The sequence below is a fragment of the Drosophila bipectinata genome, chromosome 2L (genome assembly GCF_030179905.1).
Source record: "Drosophila bipectinata strain 14024-0381.07 chromosome 2L, DbipHiC1v2, whole genome shotgun sequence".
Lineage (NCBI taxonomy): Eukaryota > Metazoa > Arthropoda > Insecta > Diptera > Drosophilidae > Drosophila > Drosophila bipectinata.
In genome coordinates, this window is record NC_091736.1 from 9,682,664 (window position 1) to 9,701,179 (window position 18,516).

Here is an 18,516-nt window from a genome sequence, read left to right on the forward strand (position 1 = left end):
TATTTATACTGGGTTGAAGGTAATTCAATTCTTGTTCATATGAATGTAATATTAAAGTGCCCTTTTGCGCACTTTCTGCGTAATTCACTTTTTAACGTTGTAGCCTCAGGCTTGCCAACATGGAGTTTTTCGATGTTTGGAGATCTGCTGCGACCAAATGTGCGAAAGAGAATGCAATATTGGCTAGATACAAAGTTTCTATAGCTGGTTCTGTATTTGAAGCCGAGAAAAAGCAGTCGAAGCTAAAGTTTAAAGGACGTATTCCACAGATCATTATATATATCAGACCCTACAATATCATCGGTTAACCTAGCCAACCGTATCAAACAACAAAACAGATAGCTTCTTCCAAAAGAAGTATTAGAATGGCTCCACAGTCCCTTAAGGAGCGCTGATGATCAGTATCAGTAAAATATTGAAGAAGATGTTGATTAGGTGAGCATGTGAAACAGTTTAGATTATATTTTACCTTTCAGGCCTTTTTATACCCTTGCAGAGGGTATTATAATTTTGGTCAAAAGTGTGCAACGCAGTGAAGGAGACATCTCCGACCCTATAAAGTATATATATTCTTGATCAGGATCACCTCCTGAGTTGATATGAGCATGTCCGTCTGTCCGTCTGTCCGTCTGTCTGTCTGTTTCTACGCAAACTAGTCTCTCAGTTTTAAAGCTATCGTCTTGAAACTTTGCACACACCCTTCTTTCCTTTGCACGCAGTATATAAGTCGGAACGGCCCGGATCGGCCGACTATATCCTATAGCTGCCATATAACTGATTGATCGGAAATGGTATAACTTTGGTGTTTTTAAAGTTAGAGAGTTCAAATTTTAGGTGAGAGCTATTTTTGGCAAAATAATACGACATGCCAAATTTCGTAAGGATCGGCCGACTATATCCTATAGCTGCCATACAACTGAACGATCGGAAATGACCCAACTTTAACCCAACTCGTGTTTTTGAAGATAGAAAGCTGGAACTTGGTACAGATTATATATTTGGTCAGTTGATCCGACCTACCAAATTTCATTAGGATCGGCCGACTATATCCTATAGCTGCCATATAACTGAACGATCGGAAATGGTACTTGGTAGAAATATCAACTTTCGTATTTTTGAAGATAGAAGTTTGGGACTTTTTTTAGATTTTGTATTGTAAAAGATTGGATTACATATTCCTATTGCCATAAGGATCGGCCAACTATATCCGATGTTTGGGATATATATCCGGTTTTAACTGCAAGGGTATATAAACTTCGGCTCCGCCCGAAGTTAGCTTTCCTTTCTTGTTAATAATAATTACTTTAAACGGTTTGGGCGTAGCAATTGTAGAAAACATGTCCATAGTTCCTGCCAGAAAGTGTCGGTGACACGCCTTTTTTTTAATACCTAAGCTTATGAAAAACCAAAATAAAAAAACCAGACCTTAATATTATTGTTTGTTTTTAAGTTATATTTTTTTGTTATCCACTTTTATATAACTTTGGAAGACATAAAATCTAGTTCCGCCCAGAGGTGGCGGTGCCACGCCTTTTTTCTCAAAATATGTTCCTTAGCTTACTAAGAACCCAAATCAAAAAACAGAACCCAAATATTTTGTTTCGTTTAGAAGTTATTAATTTTGGCCAGAAAAAGTGGTCATCCGGCCTATAGTGCACCGGTATTTGTTGTCGGTGTGTGGGTACTTTGTTGTGTGTGCGTGTGGCCCGTGTTGCCATGGTTAATGCGTTTGTGTGAGTGGTTGTTATTTCCCCTCTCGAGCCGGGCTGGTGGCCTGCCCACGAAATTTCATAATTCAATTTTGCCGTTACTTTAACAAAGGCATTGCCAGTCCTAAATAAGCTAAGCAAAAGCTTTCGCGTTTGATTTAGCGGCTTTTTTCGAGGTGGTAGCTTTTCCCAAGCTTCGATTGCAAAAGGACTGGCTTTGTTTTGGGGAAACAACTTGTTCTTTCTTTGTGAACCAACACGAAAATATGCTTCAAATTTTATATTCGGATTTTTCATTTAATAATTAATGTGCACATATTTCAATCGATATATGTACATTAAATAACCCAAAAATGTCAAAATTTCATTAAAGAGCTCTGCCTTTAAAACCTCAATGTAAATAATTAATGTTCGACCTTAATAGCACAAATTACACAGTTTTTGTGTCCATTAGGCTATCAATAAGCATCTCATTCCCGTTTTAGATGCCAGCTTCGTATCTAATTGCTTTATAAATGATCGATTCACGCCATTTCCCACCCATATTTTGCCCAAAATCGGCACCACATGGATTTGGCTGAGAATTTGTTTGTTTTTAATGACAACGGATTGACAACGTGCAACGCAAACACCAGCAACTACTATAACAACACTATTAATAACTAAACTACAAGAAAAACAACCCCGTGCCCGGTCAGTTCCCTTTCCAAGCCGGTAGATCCTTCGTTGCCAATGTCAACCGTCGCCAACACCCCAACAGGCCCCACTGCTCGCTGGCGTAAGCGGCCCCCTCCCGTCCATTGTCTTCCGTCGGCTCGCGCATGTAAAAATTTCAACTACGCCTTCAGCCCGTAGAACTCCGGGCGCATATAAACAAAGTTTCAGAATTATTCGCAGCCAGCGGACGCGGAAAAATCGTCTCGCATTACGCGTGTGAAAAAGCGGATTAATCCAGTGAAATGCGTAGGGCCTAAAGCACATTTAAGCCTTATTTCCGAACAATTAATGAGCGCTTGTCTATGGACAAATGGTTTGGCGAAAAACGTCTCTGGCTGTTTGGTAATCACCTTCCACTTCTGCCCAGAAGGTAAGTTTAAAGTCGGAATATATAAATAATATTAATCCAAATATAAGCTAAGCCATTGCATTGCTATCCTCAAAAATGTTTGCATTGTTTGGTCTGAACTTGACTTGCTGATTGGCCTTCGGATAGACTGTTTTCGAGGGTTATGCGGTATCCTTAAAGTGTATTTCAAGTTAACGCGAAGCCTTGGCGGCAGCCTTGTACGTTTGGGTTATTTTTAATATCAACAACGATATTCTTTTACGATTTGCCGGTAAAATGTAAACATTTTTACACCTGTTACTCCTTGGAGTGGATAAAATATAATATTTTAAGCTTACAATTCCAAAAAAAGTGGCGAATAAGCGGATTAATTTAATCAATTATGAATAATTATTGTTAAACTTTGTTTTTTCTCTATAATACAGATTAATCCTTTTATTCAATTGTTCACCAACGCTTGGAGCATAATTTAGTGCATTTTAAATGAGTGTCATTCCACTCAAACCCCAAACTCATAATCGATAGTTTAATAAACTTTAGCAAATTAAGGAATATCCAAACAGACCAGAAACTTTTCCAGCCAGAAAAGTGAACTGGCAAAAGACAAAAAAGAACTTCAATCAAATTCAAATTCAATTAAAGGGAATATGTGCAAAAAACAAAAAAAATCTAGGATAGACGGGGTCCAATCGAACAAAAACAAAAAGGAAATCAAGTAGACAGACATCAAATTGCATTGAATGCGTCCGTTGGCTTGTTTTACTTTTTTGTTTGATTTCTGTTCCCAGCCACCCCATATTCTCCACCCATCACTACCACTACACACCACCACTACTCTCCATCACAGACTGGCAATTCGGAAAAAGCGACTCCCAACAAATATTGCATACTTATAGGAAGCGGAAGTGGCAGCTTATGATTTAGCGGTTTTTAATGCCTCTGCTCCAAAGAGACGGAGAGGAGACCTGTCAACGCCATTTGCGCTTTTGCTTTAGCGCTCCCAAAGCAAAATAAACATATAGATAGAAAACACATTTTTGCTGCAATATTTGTGTTTGATTGAAATCATTTTTGGACCGTCTGCTCTTGGCCAATTTTGCTATGTGTTAGCACTGTATATGTTCAAGAGTAGGATTGGAAGATTAACAGAAACAAGAGTACCAAAATGAAGTCCCCGACACTTTAATTTTGTGTTTCGATTTATGAAAATCCTAAAAGCAAGCAAAGAAGCTTTTAACTCAGTTGTTCGAATGCCAACTTGCAGAAGGGGTTTCCTAGAAAATAAGTTCCATTAAATTATGGCCAATACTGTTTCGCAGAACTACCTTTTTCTGGATTTTTCGCAAAATAACCTTAGCCAGCCGGCATTTGACAGCCGTTCCCATTCTCACAGCAAATCTCACCACTATTACGTTTTTTTTCTAAATGATTGAAACCCCTCAGCCCCGTGCAACAATTTCCGTCCCTCTGTTTGGGGGCCCTGATTCTGATTTCGTGAGCTCCGATTTTGTCAGACGGTAGCTAGGATCTGTTGGCGAAACTCTCACTTCGCGCATAATGTTTTCTTTTTTTTTTGGTTCATTTGCATGTATTTCTGTGCCTCCCCGCCGTCTATTTTCTGACCCAAAAAAAAAGAAATCCTTTTGGAAAAAAATGCTATTTCGCCGGCACGTAACACGTCAGAATGAGGCCTGCTTCTCGCCTGTCGGCGGTGCAAAATGGCAATCTTTGCATAAAATATTCACGATTTTCGATGCATTTTTAAACATATATCGATAAAATAAGCAGACAGGACAGAGACCAAGTAAGCCTTAGTCATCCTTAGTCGACCTGGGACTGCAGTCGTTCGTCGGAAGCGCCGGGACGGGAAATGTTTCAGAACTACTCGTACTATTTACCGCAAGCCCTACAGAACTCCTTTCTCTACCGTCTCATCCAAAAGATCCAGGTGTGCAATGAGGCCGAATTAGTCGAGGCCAGAGAGTCCAGGTGGGTATAGCCTCCGTGGGCCTAATTAGCCAACTTTGCCAACTTTTTGCGGAGTGAAAGTGAAAAATGTTGCAAGCCGAACTGAGGATAAACTTTTTCCCAATGACATTTAAATCGGCGAGGTGGTGTTGCACTGTCCTTGGCCTTTGCACACGCAGGACTTTTTCACCCACCGCCTCACCCCCCTCGACAAATCCGCCACACTGGTTTCTGCAAAATGTATCGCTTTTCTGTACAGCCTTCCCGGTGCGTGTGCGAACATTTGGCATTAATAGCTTGTTATTTATTGAACTTTACGGTTGTTTTTCCCACAAGGCCACATCAACACAACATTACAGCCTGCAACCCCTTACACCTGGAAAGGTGTATGGGATGGTATGTTCCAGAACGGCTGCCACTCCTTGCGAGGACACGTTGCATTTATAGTTTGGCTTTTTATAGTCTAGCGGATTTATTTATGAAATACTCGTGAATTCAAGAACTTTTTCGTGCTCTTTTTTTGCAAAGGGTAGTTTAATTTTTGTCAAAAAGAATTTTGGTCATTTGATAAATTATATATAATATATTCTTGATGACCATTGCCTCGTGAATCGCCAAGCAGTTTTCTATATAGCTTAAAGATTAGTAATTTCATATCCTTAGTGTTTTTAAATATAGAAGATTTTGAGTTTCTACTGATGATAAGGATAATCCTATATAGTCCCAATCCCAATCCAATACATAATTCCTCCTCATTCCTCCTGAAATTATATTCTCTCCACTTTACAAATATAAAAATTCGATACCTTTGCTACCATTTAATATGGAAAAACCCATAGCGCTGTAGCCTCTTTTAGTTCATGTTTTCTGCACACACTTTTACATCAACAAACTTTTATGGTCTTTTGTTTTCACGCTAATTTTCCAATAGCAATCGGCTTACAAGTAGTTGAATTGTTCCGCACTTTTATGGTCGGCGAATGGAGCGTTGACCCCCAGAGTGAAATGCAAAAGTTCGCGCTAAGAACCATGAATTAATTTGGCGAGCAAACAACCCGAACAATACAAACAGAAAATATAATTAAAAGCCGCAAGAGGCGGGAATAAAAGAGAATTTTGTAGTGCCGACGCGGGAACAAAAGCTGTCAAATCTATTAATAGGCATGGGGTGGTAATTATGCAAATTGATTGCAAAAATCCACCTCAACCGCATTTCAGTGGCTTTGTCCTTCCACGGTGCGAAAAGGTCAACCGTTGAAGACAATCGGAGTCTTGGAAAAAAGTGAGATTAAATAATTTGAAATACACTTTCTTGACCTCTGCTACCGACTGACTGTCCATATGCGTGATATAACACCGTAATTCATATTAGACGCCACTTTCGTGCTATCCCATTGCATTTTAATGCATACTTAATGCAACACGCGATCTTTCGCCGAGTACCAAAGAGAATAGAAAAGCTGGGGAATCAAAGTCACCAACGTCCAACACGGCGTATACTAAATACATACTGTGTCCCTCAGTGCATTTGAGGCAAAAGCAACTCCGCTCGAGCTCCTGCCAGACGTGTTTTTGGACGAAAACCTTCAGTCGTTTGGCGGCTCTTAGCGTCTGTACATCGTGTTCTTGTGCCGGCTCCCTTCTTGCTCTAATAAAAGTGAATAAATATAATAAAACCATTAGGGTTCTGAAAAGAGACCATTAATGAGTTGGAGTTCAAAGGAAACTCCCTAGTGTATTCAAAGAAATTCATAACTGCAATGAAAATGTTTGACATATCCAAGTTTTTTTCTCTGCGAAGGTAAGACTAAAGTATCTAAAGGATTTCAAATAGTTTACCGACTTAATAAGCGACTTGATTGAGCTATTAAAGGACACCCTGCACGCTCTACCCACCGCACTAAGTTGGCTCATTGCACTTCTCAAGCAGTTTGACTTAAAACCCAGTTTTCAAGGTACTTTTGCCTCGCCTCTCTGGAAAACTCCAGATAACCCCAAGTTGAAACCAAAGAAAGGCAGAGAAGTATTCCTCAAATACCTTCCGGTGGTCGCTAACAAAAAACAACAAATAGGGCGACCAAAGCAGGGCGAAACTTCTTAAATAACTTTGGGGCAACTGCGCATGTTTTGTTGTGGTTTTTGCTGTGTTAACTTTGGTCGCATTGCTATGACATTGGCTAGCGGGTTGGGGCCGGGGTGGTGGAGTCCAGAGACCTGAGCTAATACCGAATAGAACTTCCTTCGATTCAGTGGTTGGTTGTCACTCAAAATAAACGTCTGTCCCAACGGCCTGCCAATTCCGATTCCGATATTTTATTGATCGTCGTCAACAGGAAGTAGTAGAGTAAACCTGGCGCATGGTGTGTATTCTAGAATTATTACGAATCAATAGAAACTCTAAATCAATTCATCTGAATTTTCATACGAAAAACCTAGTTGCAAATACGTCAAATTTTAGCCAGATGGGTGCCTAGGTAAGTCACCTGCTTTCCGAACTTTACGTGTCCTTTGTTGTTCGTTTCTGTGTTGGTTTGCTCTCTCACATGAATATTTAATTGCATGTTATGTTTATGACTCACTCACATGTTAGATATTCCACGGAAAGCCTCCAATGAAGTTCAGTCACCTTACCTTGAACTGACAAAATCATGTATTTCATGTACATGTAATTCCAATCCAATGGAGGTCAATAATTTCCGTGGAAATTTTTCATTTATTGATGTATTATTGTGGCTTATATTAAGTTTCCATTTGTATCCTTTTTTCCAATTATTTCTTAAGCGAAAAGGAGCTCTTCTTTAATGTTTTCTTTATCATTTCATCGAATCGCAAATCATACTAAACCCATACAACCAACAGCGTTCTGGACAACCCCATAAACCCATAGATAAGCTTAACCAAAATTGTACATAAACACATCAAAATCACCGAAGCATTCACGATTCGAATGCCAGAACGAAACCATTCCATTCCATATACTACTCACACGAAAGCCAATCCGCCTTTTGTGATCTGATCCCATATGTGTTCGTGTCTGGGCTACCAAACCGAAAAATTTGTAAACATTTTATGTGCTCAATGCAAAGCAATGCGACGTGCAAACATCAAACGTGGTCAATGTTTGAGCTTAAGGTAAAAACCCACTTTCGACTCTAAAATATTGCCAGCCGCACCCCAGCTGGAAATCTCGGAATAACTTCTTTGTCCATTTTCTTTCAGACCACAAGGTAGTAGTAAAATGGACCGCTACGAGAAACTCAGTCGGCTGGGCGAGGGCTCCTACGGCGTTGTCTACAAGTGCCGGGATCGGGAGACGGGTGCTTTGGTGGCGGTCAAGAGGTTTGTGGAGTCCGAGGATGATCCGGCCATCCGGAAAATTGCACTGAGAGAGATAAGGCTACTGAAGGTTAGTTGATGCATGAAAATGCCTTCGAACAATTAAATTTTTATAATAATTTTCCTGCAGAATCTGAAGCATCCAAACCTGGTGTCCCTACTGGAAGTGTTCCGGCGAAAGCGTCGTCTGCACCTGGTGTTCGAGTTCTGTGAGCTGACCGTACTCCATGAGCTGGAACGCCATCCGCAGGGCTGCCCGGAACACCTGACCAAACAAATCTGCTACCAGACGTTGCTGGGGGTGGCCTACTGCCACAAGCAGGGATGCCTGCATCGGGACATCAAGCCGGAGAACATCCTGCTGACGGCCCAGGGTCAGGTGAAGCTGTGCGACTTCGGGTTCGCCCGCATGCTGAGTCCGGGGGAGAACTACACAGACTACGTGGCCACCAGATGGTACAGAGCTCCGGAGCTACTCGTGGGCGACACCCAGTACGGCACCCCCGTGGACGTGTGGGCCATCGGTTGCCTGTTCGCTGAGTTGGTGAGGGGTGAGGCCCTCTGGCCCGGCCGGAGCGATGTTGACCAACTGTACCTTATCCGAAAGACCCTGGGGGACCTGCTGCCTCGACACATTCAGATTTTCGGACAGAACGAATACTTCAAGGGCATCACCCTGCCGGTGCCGCCCAACCTAGAGCCGCTGGAGGACAAGATGCCGCCCAAGTCGCTGCAGAACCCGCTGACCATCGACTTTCTGAAGAAGTGTCTCGACAAGGATCCGGCTAAGCGATGGTCCTGCGACAAGCTGATAAAGCATTCCTACTTCGAGGACTACATCGCCAAGCAGCGGGAGTTGGAGCATGCCAACAGCCTGGAGGCAGCCTCTTTGCGGCAGCAGCAGCTCGCCTCTCAGCAGTTCATGCTTGCTACGGCGGCCCAGCAGTTGCAAACGGGTCCCGCCCAAGCGGCCGCAGTTGCCGCATCTCGTGACAAATCAAAGGTAAGTCATTTCCTTGAAAGTAACTATCTAGGATGTGTGAGACAATATCCTTTCTTTCTTATAGACTTCAAACACCTCGTTGCCGCTATTACCAAGCACAACACATCATCACCATCCGCATCAGGATTTTATGAAACTGCAGTCCCTGAACAAGAATGGAACCCTCCTCCATCGTAGTGAACACCATCTGCCCACAATTTGAGTAAAAGTTGCAACCAAAAGTGTCCTTATTTTACAGAATTTATATTGTTTACTGCTAATAATAAAAGGATAAGAGTACTTCAAACGTATACATGTGATGGATTTTTTAGGAGGGGTATTAGTTTAACATTTTTTATTTTTTTTTTATGGTACAAAAGTTTTAATTAAATTATAATTGAAGTTGGGCGTGCCCCAAGTGGCAGCTCGGAAAACATGCAACTGCCAACACACTGCTCTGAAAATCTCTGGAGGACAAGTTATATCCAAGGGGTCGGGACTTCAAAAGGCAAACAATATGGAAGGCAGAGTGTATCGTCGAATGCCAAACCTAGATTTTTGCCTTTATCCGAGACGGTCCATTGCAACCGCCACCATTTGTTGGACGCTTTTATTTTTTGTTATTTGACCAACACAATGGTCTGCCAAGTTATCTGCATCATTCCCCTGCTCGGTTCCATTTATATCTTCTATTTTTCGGTCGCTGTGCACTTTGTTGGCAATGTAAAGTAAGAAAAAGCATTTGTACGTCGAACTATTGAAGCCATTGAAGCATCCCACTTCTTGTCCGACCAGAGGATATGCAAAGTGTCTCCCAGACAGTTGCATAATCTGAAGTGCCGTTTATGCAAAGTGTTCACCAAAAATGAAAAGGGAAACCTCGAGTCCCGGCGGGAGCGAAGGATATTATGGAGGCGGTGTCTCTAAATTGTTAACTTCTCAAAAGTGCGGAAAGCAGAAATCAAAGTTTTATTTAATAACTTATAAGGCATTTTGTAGTCACGTTGCATAGGCACTTTACTCAGCCAGTTCACAGTTGAGATTGAATTGGAAATGCCACTGACTTTGGTTTTTCGAATAAAAGATGTTTTATTTGCTTGAAATTTTTATAATGGGATAAAAATGAGAATGGGAGTAAATATAATGTCCTCTCCAGAAACTAATACCATCTTTGCATCTGCGTCTCGGCGTACCGTCGATTCAGGGCATTCTTTCGCTGCACTTCACCACCTACTCCGTTGAGAAGCTCCCTTGGCTGCCAGTTGCCGTAGACGGACGGGTCCTGCACCTTGTCCGTGTCCGTGTCCAGGGCCTGTTGCTGCCACCACTTGATTTGGGGCTGGGGGTAGCGCGCTCTGACGGGAATGACGGACACCACTGGCGCCGGCCGGCGGGGCCAGAGACCCAGCTTGCTCAGCCGCTTTTGTTCATCGATGTCGGTCTCGTGCATGCTCATGTCGTGCATATTGAGAACCCGGAGTGGCTGATGGGAGTCCTTGCTATTGGTGGTTTTCAGGACTAGCGGATGAAAAGGATCCTCGCCGTACAGCTCTCGATACCTTTGGCTTTGAACCAGGCTAATTATTTGGAACATGGCCACGATCGTGATGGTATTATAGCCCACAAATACTAAGAAATTATTCTTGTATTAAAATAATATAGAAAGAGGACTCCTTACTTACAAATATAAAAGCATCCAACCAGAGTGAGAATTATAAGAAAACCCAAGTTGATCTGTTTCTTAAGCATGATCATCATTACGATATGTAGGATCGTAAAGTTTATAAAGTAAATAATCTCAAACAAGGCGAGGGGAAGTAAAAACCACTTCTTTAACTATTAAAATAAGTGAAATATTTAATGAAAATAATTTTATATCAATGAAATACCTTAATAGAACCCCAAAAACTTAAAATGGCTGCTGCAATGTGCAAATAACATCCTATTTGGAAAACTAGAGAAGAACTGTCGGGAGCTGAAAACTCAAATATTATAAAGTAGAGTTTGAAAAGGGTGATTCACTTACAATTCTCCATCCAGTTGATAAATATTCTAACGTACTTTCGGTCTTTATACTCGGCATCTTGTTCGAATAAATCAATCAGAGGCTCAAACAATTTTACCCCCATCATGAACAGGCAGATACTTAAGGCCATAGCCCGAAACTAAAGAAGAAACGAATGGAATCAGGTTTAAAATATTAATTACCGGAACTTACAATGGTCAAAACGGCGACAATGATGACACCCAGTCGGACTGAGCAATAGCACATATAGGATTCCATAAATAACATATTGGAATTGATATTTTCCCAAATGTCAGAACATAAATCAAGGCGCAACTACCTGGGTCCACTAAAGCGCTATAGCAACTGTGGAAACGGATATTGGTTATGAATAACAAAAGCCAAGTAATTATCCAACAGAAAATGAAAAAACCATGTAAGAGATTCCAATCTAAATGCGCTAATGGAGCCAAAAGGCCAAACGCCTCAAATGCAACTTTGAATGGCGACCATTTATCATTCGACTGCCAAGCCGGAATGAAGTTGAACAAAATGCGTCGGAAAAACGAAAATGTATACCCAGTCAGGACTACGATATCATGGTGCTCATGGAGAGCTACTTCTTCTGCGCCTCGGTTCGTTTGGGTGTCCTGGTCATTTGTGCGGCAGCTGCTGTTAGTATATGGAAAAGGATTCACCTAATTATTTTTAAATTATTTTTAAATTCTTAGCTAAAAAGCTTCACCATTATGTGGCTGATCTTCAGTGATGGAAATAAATTCCTCTTCGCGGTGATTAACGTCTTTGAAAATTATTACAAGACCAATGCCATAGCTCACTCTTATATTAACTGGGTGGAGCAATGTAAGTAGCATCATAATGTTTCTTAATCCTTACTCTATAATTGGAGTTCAGATCCCAGGGAGCTGATGATGTTCTTTCAATTGTATAGTTTCTGTCATATAGTGTCTTGTATAATTGCTGCCTTTGGAGCCTATAAGGTGGGTTAATCTTAAAATTAATTAACTAAGCAGTTAATCCTTTTCAAATCTAGCTTAAAAGGTACCATGTCATACCTCTGGCAATATTTGAATTTATATACACGGTTCAGATAGTTGTCGTTGCCATTTTTACACTCCGAATGGTCAGACGCATTGTGCCTCTGGCAACCTTGATTCTTCTCACCATAATTTTAACCTTCTATGCCAGTAAGTATTTGTATAAAATTGTATACTTAAAAGTAATTTTCCTTTTAGTGCTTGTAGCCTATGACACCTTGGTTTTAGTGGCCTTTATACAAATCATGCATTTAGTGAGGACTGAGCGGTATCAAAGGCTGTACGGAAATGATCCCCTCAATCCCATATTGGATGGGATCCCTCAACTTGATCTGCTTGAAGGCTCTCCCAATGCCCCGAACCCAATTATAATCTACGTAATGCCCAAGCCTGGGCAAAAACTTTGGGATCAGCAGCCAAAAAAATGGTGGCAGTCTGAGAGAAACGGACCACAAGTTCGTAAGAAATCATTAGTTCAGGAAATATCGGCTGATTATTTTCAAAGAGAAGAACTCGTATCTAAAGTTTTGTTACGTAATGCCGTTAATGGGGATTATTGGAATCCGAAAAAGGTTACATCCTAGAAAGTCATGACAAATACCTCATGTTGTGAATTTGACAATAAAGATATATGAGTAGTGAGTTCTCTACTGCTCCATCAATTTCTTTCTAACTTGTTCATAAAATGTCTATAATTTGTGCAAAAATCGTTTTGGTGTTATGCATTTTACTGGTCTACCTTGCATTCCAATGGCTGGGCTATAATATTAAAAACGATTCGAGCCACATTAACATTGCAAAAGTAAAACCTAGAGGCCATATCCGTCAAAATGGAGATTATTGGGTGTGGAACAATTATATTATCGCTGATGACGTCTTCATTGGCAATGAAAGTATCACTTTAGCCACCCATGCCTCTTATGAAGATCTTGTCTATTTGCCTGAATTGTTAACAACGTAAGTAATTTTTGACATTTCTTAAAATTTTTAATTCCATCTTCCTTTAGGTGGGGAGGTCCCATTAGTATTTCGATCTTCGTCTGCGGCACAGACTTTGAAAAGACTATTGACTCGCTGCGCTATATATACACCTGTCTGACAATGAGATTTTACATGAAGAGGTATCTGACCATTCACCTAATTTTTCATGATCAGCACGTTCCGGAAATCATGAAATCCATGAAAATGCATGAACTCGCTAATTATAAACACTGTAAGTTGGATCCTGCCTTTCAAAATACCAGTTGGACCCAAAGTTATTGGCGGCGAAGGAAGCTGAATTATCCCAGGAATCTACTCCGAAACGTGGCTCGTATTAATATATTCACATACTACGTGCTTTCCATCGATATTCACATGTTACCTACTCCGGATTTTCCCAAAAAGTTTTTGAAATTTATCAGGAATCACGATACCTGGCGGTTTGCTGATATACCCGAGCCGTATACATCGTATTATAAATATAGTCAAAAAAAACGCCCAGATACTTGATTTTCCTGTTATAGGGTCTTCTGCCTACCGGTGTTTCCGATTCATTTATGGGACTTTGTGCCAAAGGACAAGCTCCAGCTTCGAAAACTTCAGGTGACACGGTTGTCAAGGAGGCAGAAGAGGTGGCTGGATGCTCCAAATCCTTATGATGAAGTCTTCATCTACGAGATTTCCAAAGAGACGGACTTTTGTGTGGTTTACGTGAGCATCAACGAATTAGAACCACTTTACGACGAACAGGATGAAAATGGTTCCATCCTTGAAGAGGACACAAACTTAAAGGTCGACTTTACAATGATGAGTTAACATATTTCAACCTTACCTTGAGATAAGTTTAAGAGAAACTATTTATTCCATATATAGTTGAAAACTAAGCTTAAATTTAAATATTAAAAACTTTAACAGAGATCCTGATTTAAATTTTGAAACTCTGTAATTCTATTTTTCATTACATTTTTTAATTTCAAACACCCTTGTCTTTTTCAAAATATTATAGCTTATAACAATAATTACGTCTTATAATTCATAACATTTATAACAAAACTTATGTTTTATAAGTATTACTACTAAACTAATAACTTATAAGTAGTATAAGAAATTCGAAAGAACCTTTTCTATAGTGCCAGTTTCTTGTTGACTTGAAGTACAACTTTATTGTTTTGGATGGGGTCTTTCTCATTGAACACATTCTCTGGAGGAAGTGGACGATCTTGAATTCAAGACGCCGTAAAAAGAGAGCTCTTAAATCCATTCGCAGGAGGTATATCTGGCATAGGTTCTATACTAAAGTAATAAGGTGAGTAAACTAGAACCAAATCTTAACTTCTAATCTAATATGTTCTTTAAAGTCTGGTGCCAGATGAATTTGCGCAACTTTGGAACACCCGTTTACGATCCTCATGGCAACGAAGATTAAAAGATGGCTAATAACACATTACATTAAAGTATTATAAAGGAACCCAACTGCTGTTTCATTGAACTTTGTAGTCAAAGTTGGTAGTCAAGTTTGGCATGCAGATTTGCTACCATACAACACATGATATTCCGGTCTGATTTTAACATTAATGAACTTTGTCATTTCCTCTGCGAATTTCTTCCGAGTAGCCGAACCTTCTGTGACTTTCTTGATGCCAGGACTGTGAACCAAAAATGCTGGGTGCAGTACGTGGTATTCATAACCCATCAGGCACATGGCATAGTTCTGAAGAAGACATCAATTATTTTGGTGTTGAATTTAAGGACTAGGCCAGATTTGAAGTACACTCACCTGTATGCGTTTGTTGGATTGTCCTTCCCACGTGACCCGCTCGTCAAACAGTGGCTCCGTGTTGTCGCTCACATAGAAGGGCTCCCAGTATCGGAACTGTTTCTCCCGCAAAGTATAACTGAAAAGTTTCAGTTGCTCCTCCTCAGTGTAAGGCTCCTTCAGCCACTCTTTCTGACGAGGCACCTTATGGCATGCGCCACATAACTTTTCATGAAAGCCCTGGGCCAGCTTCTTCTCATACAGTGCCAACAACTCGGACTTGTTGCTGGGCACCTCCGCTCCAGAGGCAATCTCGAAAACCGGCAGCGGGTAGACCCTTCGCGGTTGCAGCGGATCCAGAGCCAAGACACTGTGATTCTGGGCCACCATGTCGAGGAAGAGATCAACGAAGCCCAAACTGGGGTACAACTCAATGTCGGAAGCCAAGATGAAGTGAGTGTTGACCGCCTGCCTGGCTATGTTCCGCCCCACGTTGATCGGATAGGTGAGGTTGGCCGTGTTCTTGTAGCTTTCACTTCGTGGAATGAGGGTGTAGGGTGGAGGAACCTGGGTTCCATTGGCCAAAGTGCAGGTGTAAGGATGGCGCAGGACTTGGTCCATGTTGAAGGGAACCTTTTTCGGCATGTGATTATTAGGAAAGTATACATGAAAGGACACCCAGTCTTTGATGATCCCATCGTCATCCAAACAGTTTCGAACATACTGTATTGCATCCAGGGTGGCCTTTAAATCATAGCCAGGTGCATGAATGGCAAAGCTAACTGGTGCAAGCCACCTGTGAGAAAATATAGGTTAGTAAAGTTTATAATTATATGCAGGACAAGTCTTCATTACCTTTCAACCAGTGGCTTTAGATTATCAAAAAAGGAATAATCTCCAATGGTGGTATAAGTTATAGACTCGGCACAACCAATGTCGCGACTTTTTCTTCCGATAACCAGATTCTGAAGCAACCAGTATCGTCCATGTTGGATTCTTTCAAAGCGAAGCGGTCGATCCCGGCACTTTAGAAACTCTTGTAGTTCTTTAGTTCTGGGAGAAATCTCCTTCGAGGGGCCTACATATTTGGAACAATCCTCTTCAACGGCAGCCCGTTCCTGCGATTCCCATAGGATATTCGGCTGACTGAGCTGTTGGGCCTGCTGAACGTTCCTCCACACCAGCAATAATGCGGTATTAAAGAGCAACACAATTGGAAACAGGCGGAGGAATCCTTTGGAGTTACAGCAAACCGCCGCCATGCTAAACATAATACGAATAGCTATTATATTATACTGTTCAATGTGAAAGTCATCCAATAACTGGGGACAAAATGCCTCGAATAAAAATAATACATTAACGTTACCCCTTTGGTAAAAGATAATACAATCTACGGTTGGTATGAGAAATCACATTTCTGACTGATGGGGGTAAAACTCATATATACATAATGTGTGAGCCTAATTTAGATTTGCTATTTGCCTATATGCACTACAGTTTTTAATACCCATCCAACCAAGTTGAGACTTGGGTATTTTTTGAGTTCCAATAACAAAAATAAAGAGTTCATAAGATTACACCTCTTAAGGATTTAAGTTTTTGTTTCATTTAATTTTAAAATAAAATTAATGTAAAAAAAAAAAAGTATTATAAACAAAGCAATTTAATCATTAATCATTATTGTACTTATATACTTTCTATTTCTGCTATACCACTTGAAACCAAATCTAATCTACTTTGTACTACTACTAAAGAACATTTTAAATATAAACGTTTTTTATTTATATACTCATAAGATATTTAATTAAATATTTTTTTTAACCATTAACTAGATCGTGAAGCTAAAAATAGGCTAAAAAAATGTACAAATTCATATTCACTTCTTACTATGAATCTCTATAAAAGTTCATTATCTCTATGAACCTCACATGTTAACTACCACATCACTTACACAAAAATGAACCTAAGGCGCCAATTCAGAAAAGATTTTTGAAATATTTTGATGCAATCTAGTCCAATATGTGAAACACGCAATCCACCAGATATTGTTTTTGAAAAGCTTTTTATGAGATTTATGTTTAACTAACACTTTTATAGGGGGAAAGAAGCGTACCGGGTGTCATATCGTAGAGAAACTAGACTATATCCATTCTTACTCGTTTTTTAAATAAAAAAGTTGAGGCACTGCTGACAACGCCAAGCTCGTACAATCATCACCCCGTCAATGAAACGACTAACTATCTGACCAGTGTGTAAACCAGACGCGATCGAAGTAAATGGGTTTGTCCCGCTTATCCATCAACTTATCAACTTGGGAATATTTATTTGTTATCACTCGAACGTTTCTTTCCGATTAGATTTGGCTCAATCACTGATATCACAGCTGCATTGCGTCCACCAAATAATTTTCTAAGAGATTCAAACCTTGGGCTAGGGCTAGGGTTCTTGCACGGACTACCGAGAAACATTTTTCGATTAGGGACTTTATTTCTAAGGATCACCTTCTATTGGCGTAAGCCCTATATTAAAGTTGTTTTCATTTTTGGTTGAATCTTTCAGTTTGCAACCTTCTGCCCAATCGGCGATACAGCAACTAATGCTGTTCCATTCCTAAAATAATCTACTGCGGGTGCTCCACGGATGCCGGATATTCTAAAGAACGATAAGGCCTTCTAAGGATTACACTCAGTTTCCAAAAAAGTTACGATAAGCAGAAGAAATTCTAAATTTGGTTTTCACTATAATTGGTCTTTCCCCATTTTTGAAGGGGATCGTCCAGAAAATTTGACAAAAAATCTGAAAAATAATTTGATCTTGGGTTCTGATGCAGATTTAAAGGAAATCCCATCACAAATCGTTTAAGGTATTCCGCTTATGAACCGGATGATTATTGGCAAAGATATAGCCATCGGAGTGGGCCAAAAAGTGCCCTCATGCATTTTTCCCATTTTTGAAGGGGATCGTCCAGAAAATTTGTCAAAAAATCTGAAAAATAATTTGATGTTGGGTTTCGATGCAGATTTAAAGAAAATTCCATCACAAATCGTTTAAGGTATTCCGCTTATGAATCGGATGATTATTGGCAAAGATATAGCCATCGGAGTGGGCCAAAAAGTGCCCTCATGCGTTTTTCCCAATTTTGAAGGGGATCGTCCAGAAAATTTGTCAAAAAATCTGAAAAATAATTTGATGTTGGGTTCTGATGCAGATTTAAAGGAAATCCCATCACAGGTTTAAGGTATTCCGCTGAGTGAGCCATATAGTGCATTTTCATATGCATTTTCTCTTTTTATGAGATTTATGTTTAACTAACACTTTTACAGGGGAAAAGGTATTCCGCTGATTGAGCCATATAGTGCCCTCATGCATTTTCTCGAAGTAAGACGCGATCGAATTAAATGGGTTTGTCCCGCTTATCCATCAACTTATCAACTTGGGAATATTTATTTGTTATCACTCGAACGTTTCTTTCCGATACGATTTGACTCAATCACTGATATCACAGCTGCATTGCGTCCACTAAATTATTTTATAAGAGATTCAAACTAGGACTAGGGTTCTTGCACGAACTACCGAGAAACATATTTCAATTAGGGACTTTATTTCTTCGGGTATTAAGTCAATTTTAATAACTTAAAATATCTTTTGATTGGCG

The 18,516-nt window shown here is 40.2% G+C and overlaps 5 protein-coding genes across 9 annotated transcripts; 3 read left to right on the plus strand and 2 right to left on the minus strand.

Annotated features, from left to right (window-relative positions):
- Nucleotides 1-2,370: 2,370 nt before the first annotated feature.
- On the plus strand, nucleotides 2,371-9,362 carry LOC108126679 (cyclin-dependent kinase-like 1). Of its 5 annotated transcripts, XM_070277290.1 has the most exons (6): nucleotides 6,925-7,103; nucleotides 7,180-7,217; nucleotides 7,603-7,875; nucleotides 7,963-8,149; nucleotides 8,210-9,082; nucleotides 9,147-9,362. In XM_070277290.1, exons 3-6 carry the CDS (start codon nucleotides 7,766-7,768, stop codon nucleotides 9,282-9,284), a joined length of 1,308 nt encoding a protein of 435 aa, XP_070133391.1. In that variant the 5' UTR covers nucleotides 6,925-7,103; nucleotides 7,180-7,217; nucleotides 7,603-7,765; the 3' UTR covers nucleotides 9,285-9,362. The 5 variants fall into 5 exon arrangements, with proteins under 5 accessions (XP_017098831.1, XP_017098829.1, XP_070133391.1 ...); XM_070277291.1 differs by lacking the exon at nucleotides 7,603-7,875; XM_070277289.1 differs by lacking the exon at nucleotides 6,925-7,103 and having other exon boundaries at nucleotides 7,129-7,217.
- An 858-nt stretch (nucleotides 9,363-10,220) lies between these two features.
- LOC108126769 (uncharacterized) lies at nucleotides 10,221-11,354 on the minus strand. Its single transcript, XM_017243450.2, has 5 exons — nucleotides 11,280-11,354; nucleotides 11,088-11,226; nucleotides 10,951-11,036; nucleotides 10,744-10,897; nucleotides 10,221-10,690 (listed from the first exon to the last, which is right to left on the minus strand). The coding sequence occupies exons 1-5, from the start codon at nucleotides 11,352-11,354 to the stop codon at nucleotides 10,221-10,223; spliced, it is 924 nt and encodes a 307-aa protein (XP_017098939.2).
- Nucleotides 11,355-11,665: 311 nt separating this feature from the next.
- LOC108126612 (uncharacterized) lies at nucleotides 11,666-12,708 on the plus strand. Its single transcript, XM_017243267.2, has 5 exons — nucleotides 11,666-11,740; nucleotides 11,798-11,930; nucleotides 11,982-12,067; nucleotides 12,121-12,274; nucleotides 12,323-12,708. Exons 1-5 carry the CDS (start codon nucleotides 11,666-11,668, stop codon nucleotides 12,706-12,708), a joined length of 834 nt encoding a protein of 277 aa, XP_017098756.2.
- A 7-nt stretch (nucleotides 12,709-12,715) lies between these two features.
- Nucleotides 12,716-14,590, plus strand: LOC108127041 (beta-1,4-glucuronyltransferase 1-like). The gene is made up of 5 exons (XM_017243860.3): nucleotides 12,716-13,081; nucleotides 13,132-13,575; nucleotides 13,630-13,897; nucleotides 14,236-14,411; nucleotides 14,464-14,590. Exons 1-5 carry the CDS (start codon nucleotides 12,810-12,812, stop codon nucleotides 14,540-14,542), a joined length of 1,239 nt encoding a protein of 412 aa, XP_017099349.3. The 5' UTR covers nucleotides 12,716-12,809; the 3' UTR covers nucleotides 14,543-14,590.
- Nucleotides 13,945-17,121, minus strand: LOC108127040 (beta-1,4-glucuronyltransferase 1). Its single transcript, XM_070277518.1, has 4 exons — nucleotides 17,018-17,121; nucleotides 15,717-16,124; nucleotides 14,883-15,657; nucleotides 13,945-14,816 (listed from the first exon to the last, which is right to left on the minus strand). The coding sequence occupies exons 2-4, from the start codon at nucleotides 16,121-16,123 to the stop codon at nucleotides 14,616-14,618; spliced, it is 1,383 nt and encodes a 460-aa protein (XP_070133619.1). The 5' UTR covers nucleotide 16,124; nucleotides 17,018-17,121; the 3' UTR covers nucleotides 13,945-14,615.
- Nucleotides 17,122-18,516: the final 1,395 nt, after the last annotated feature.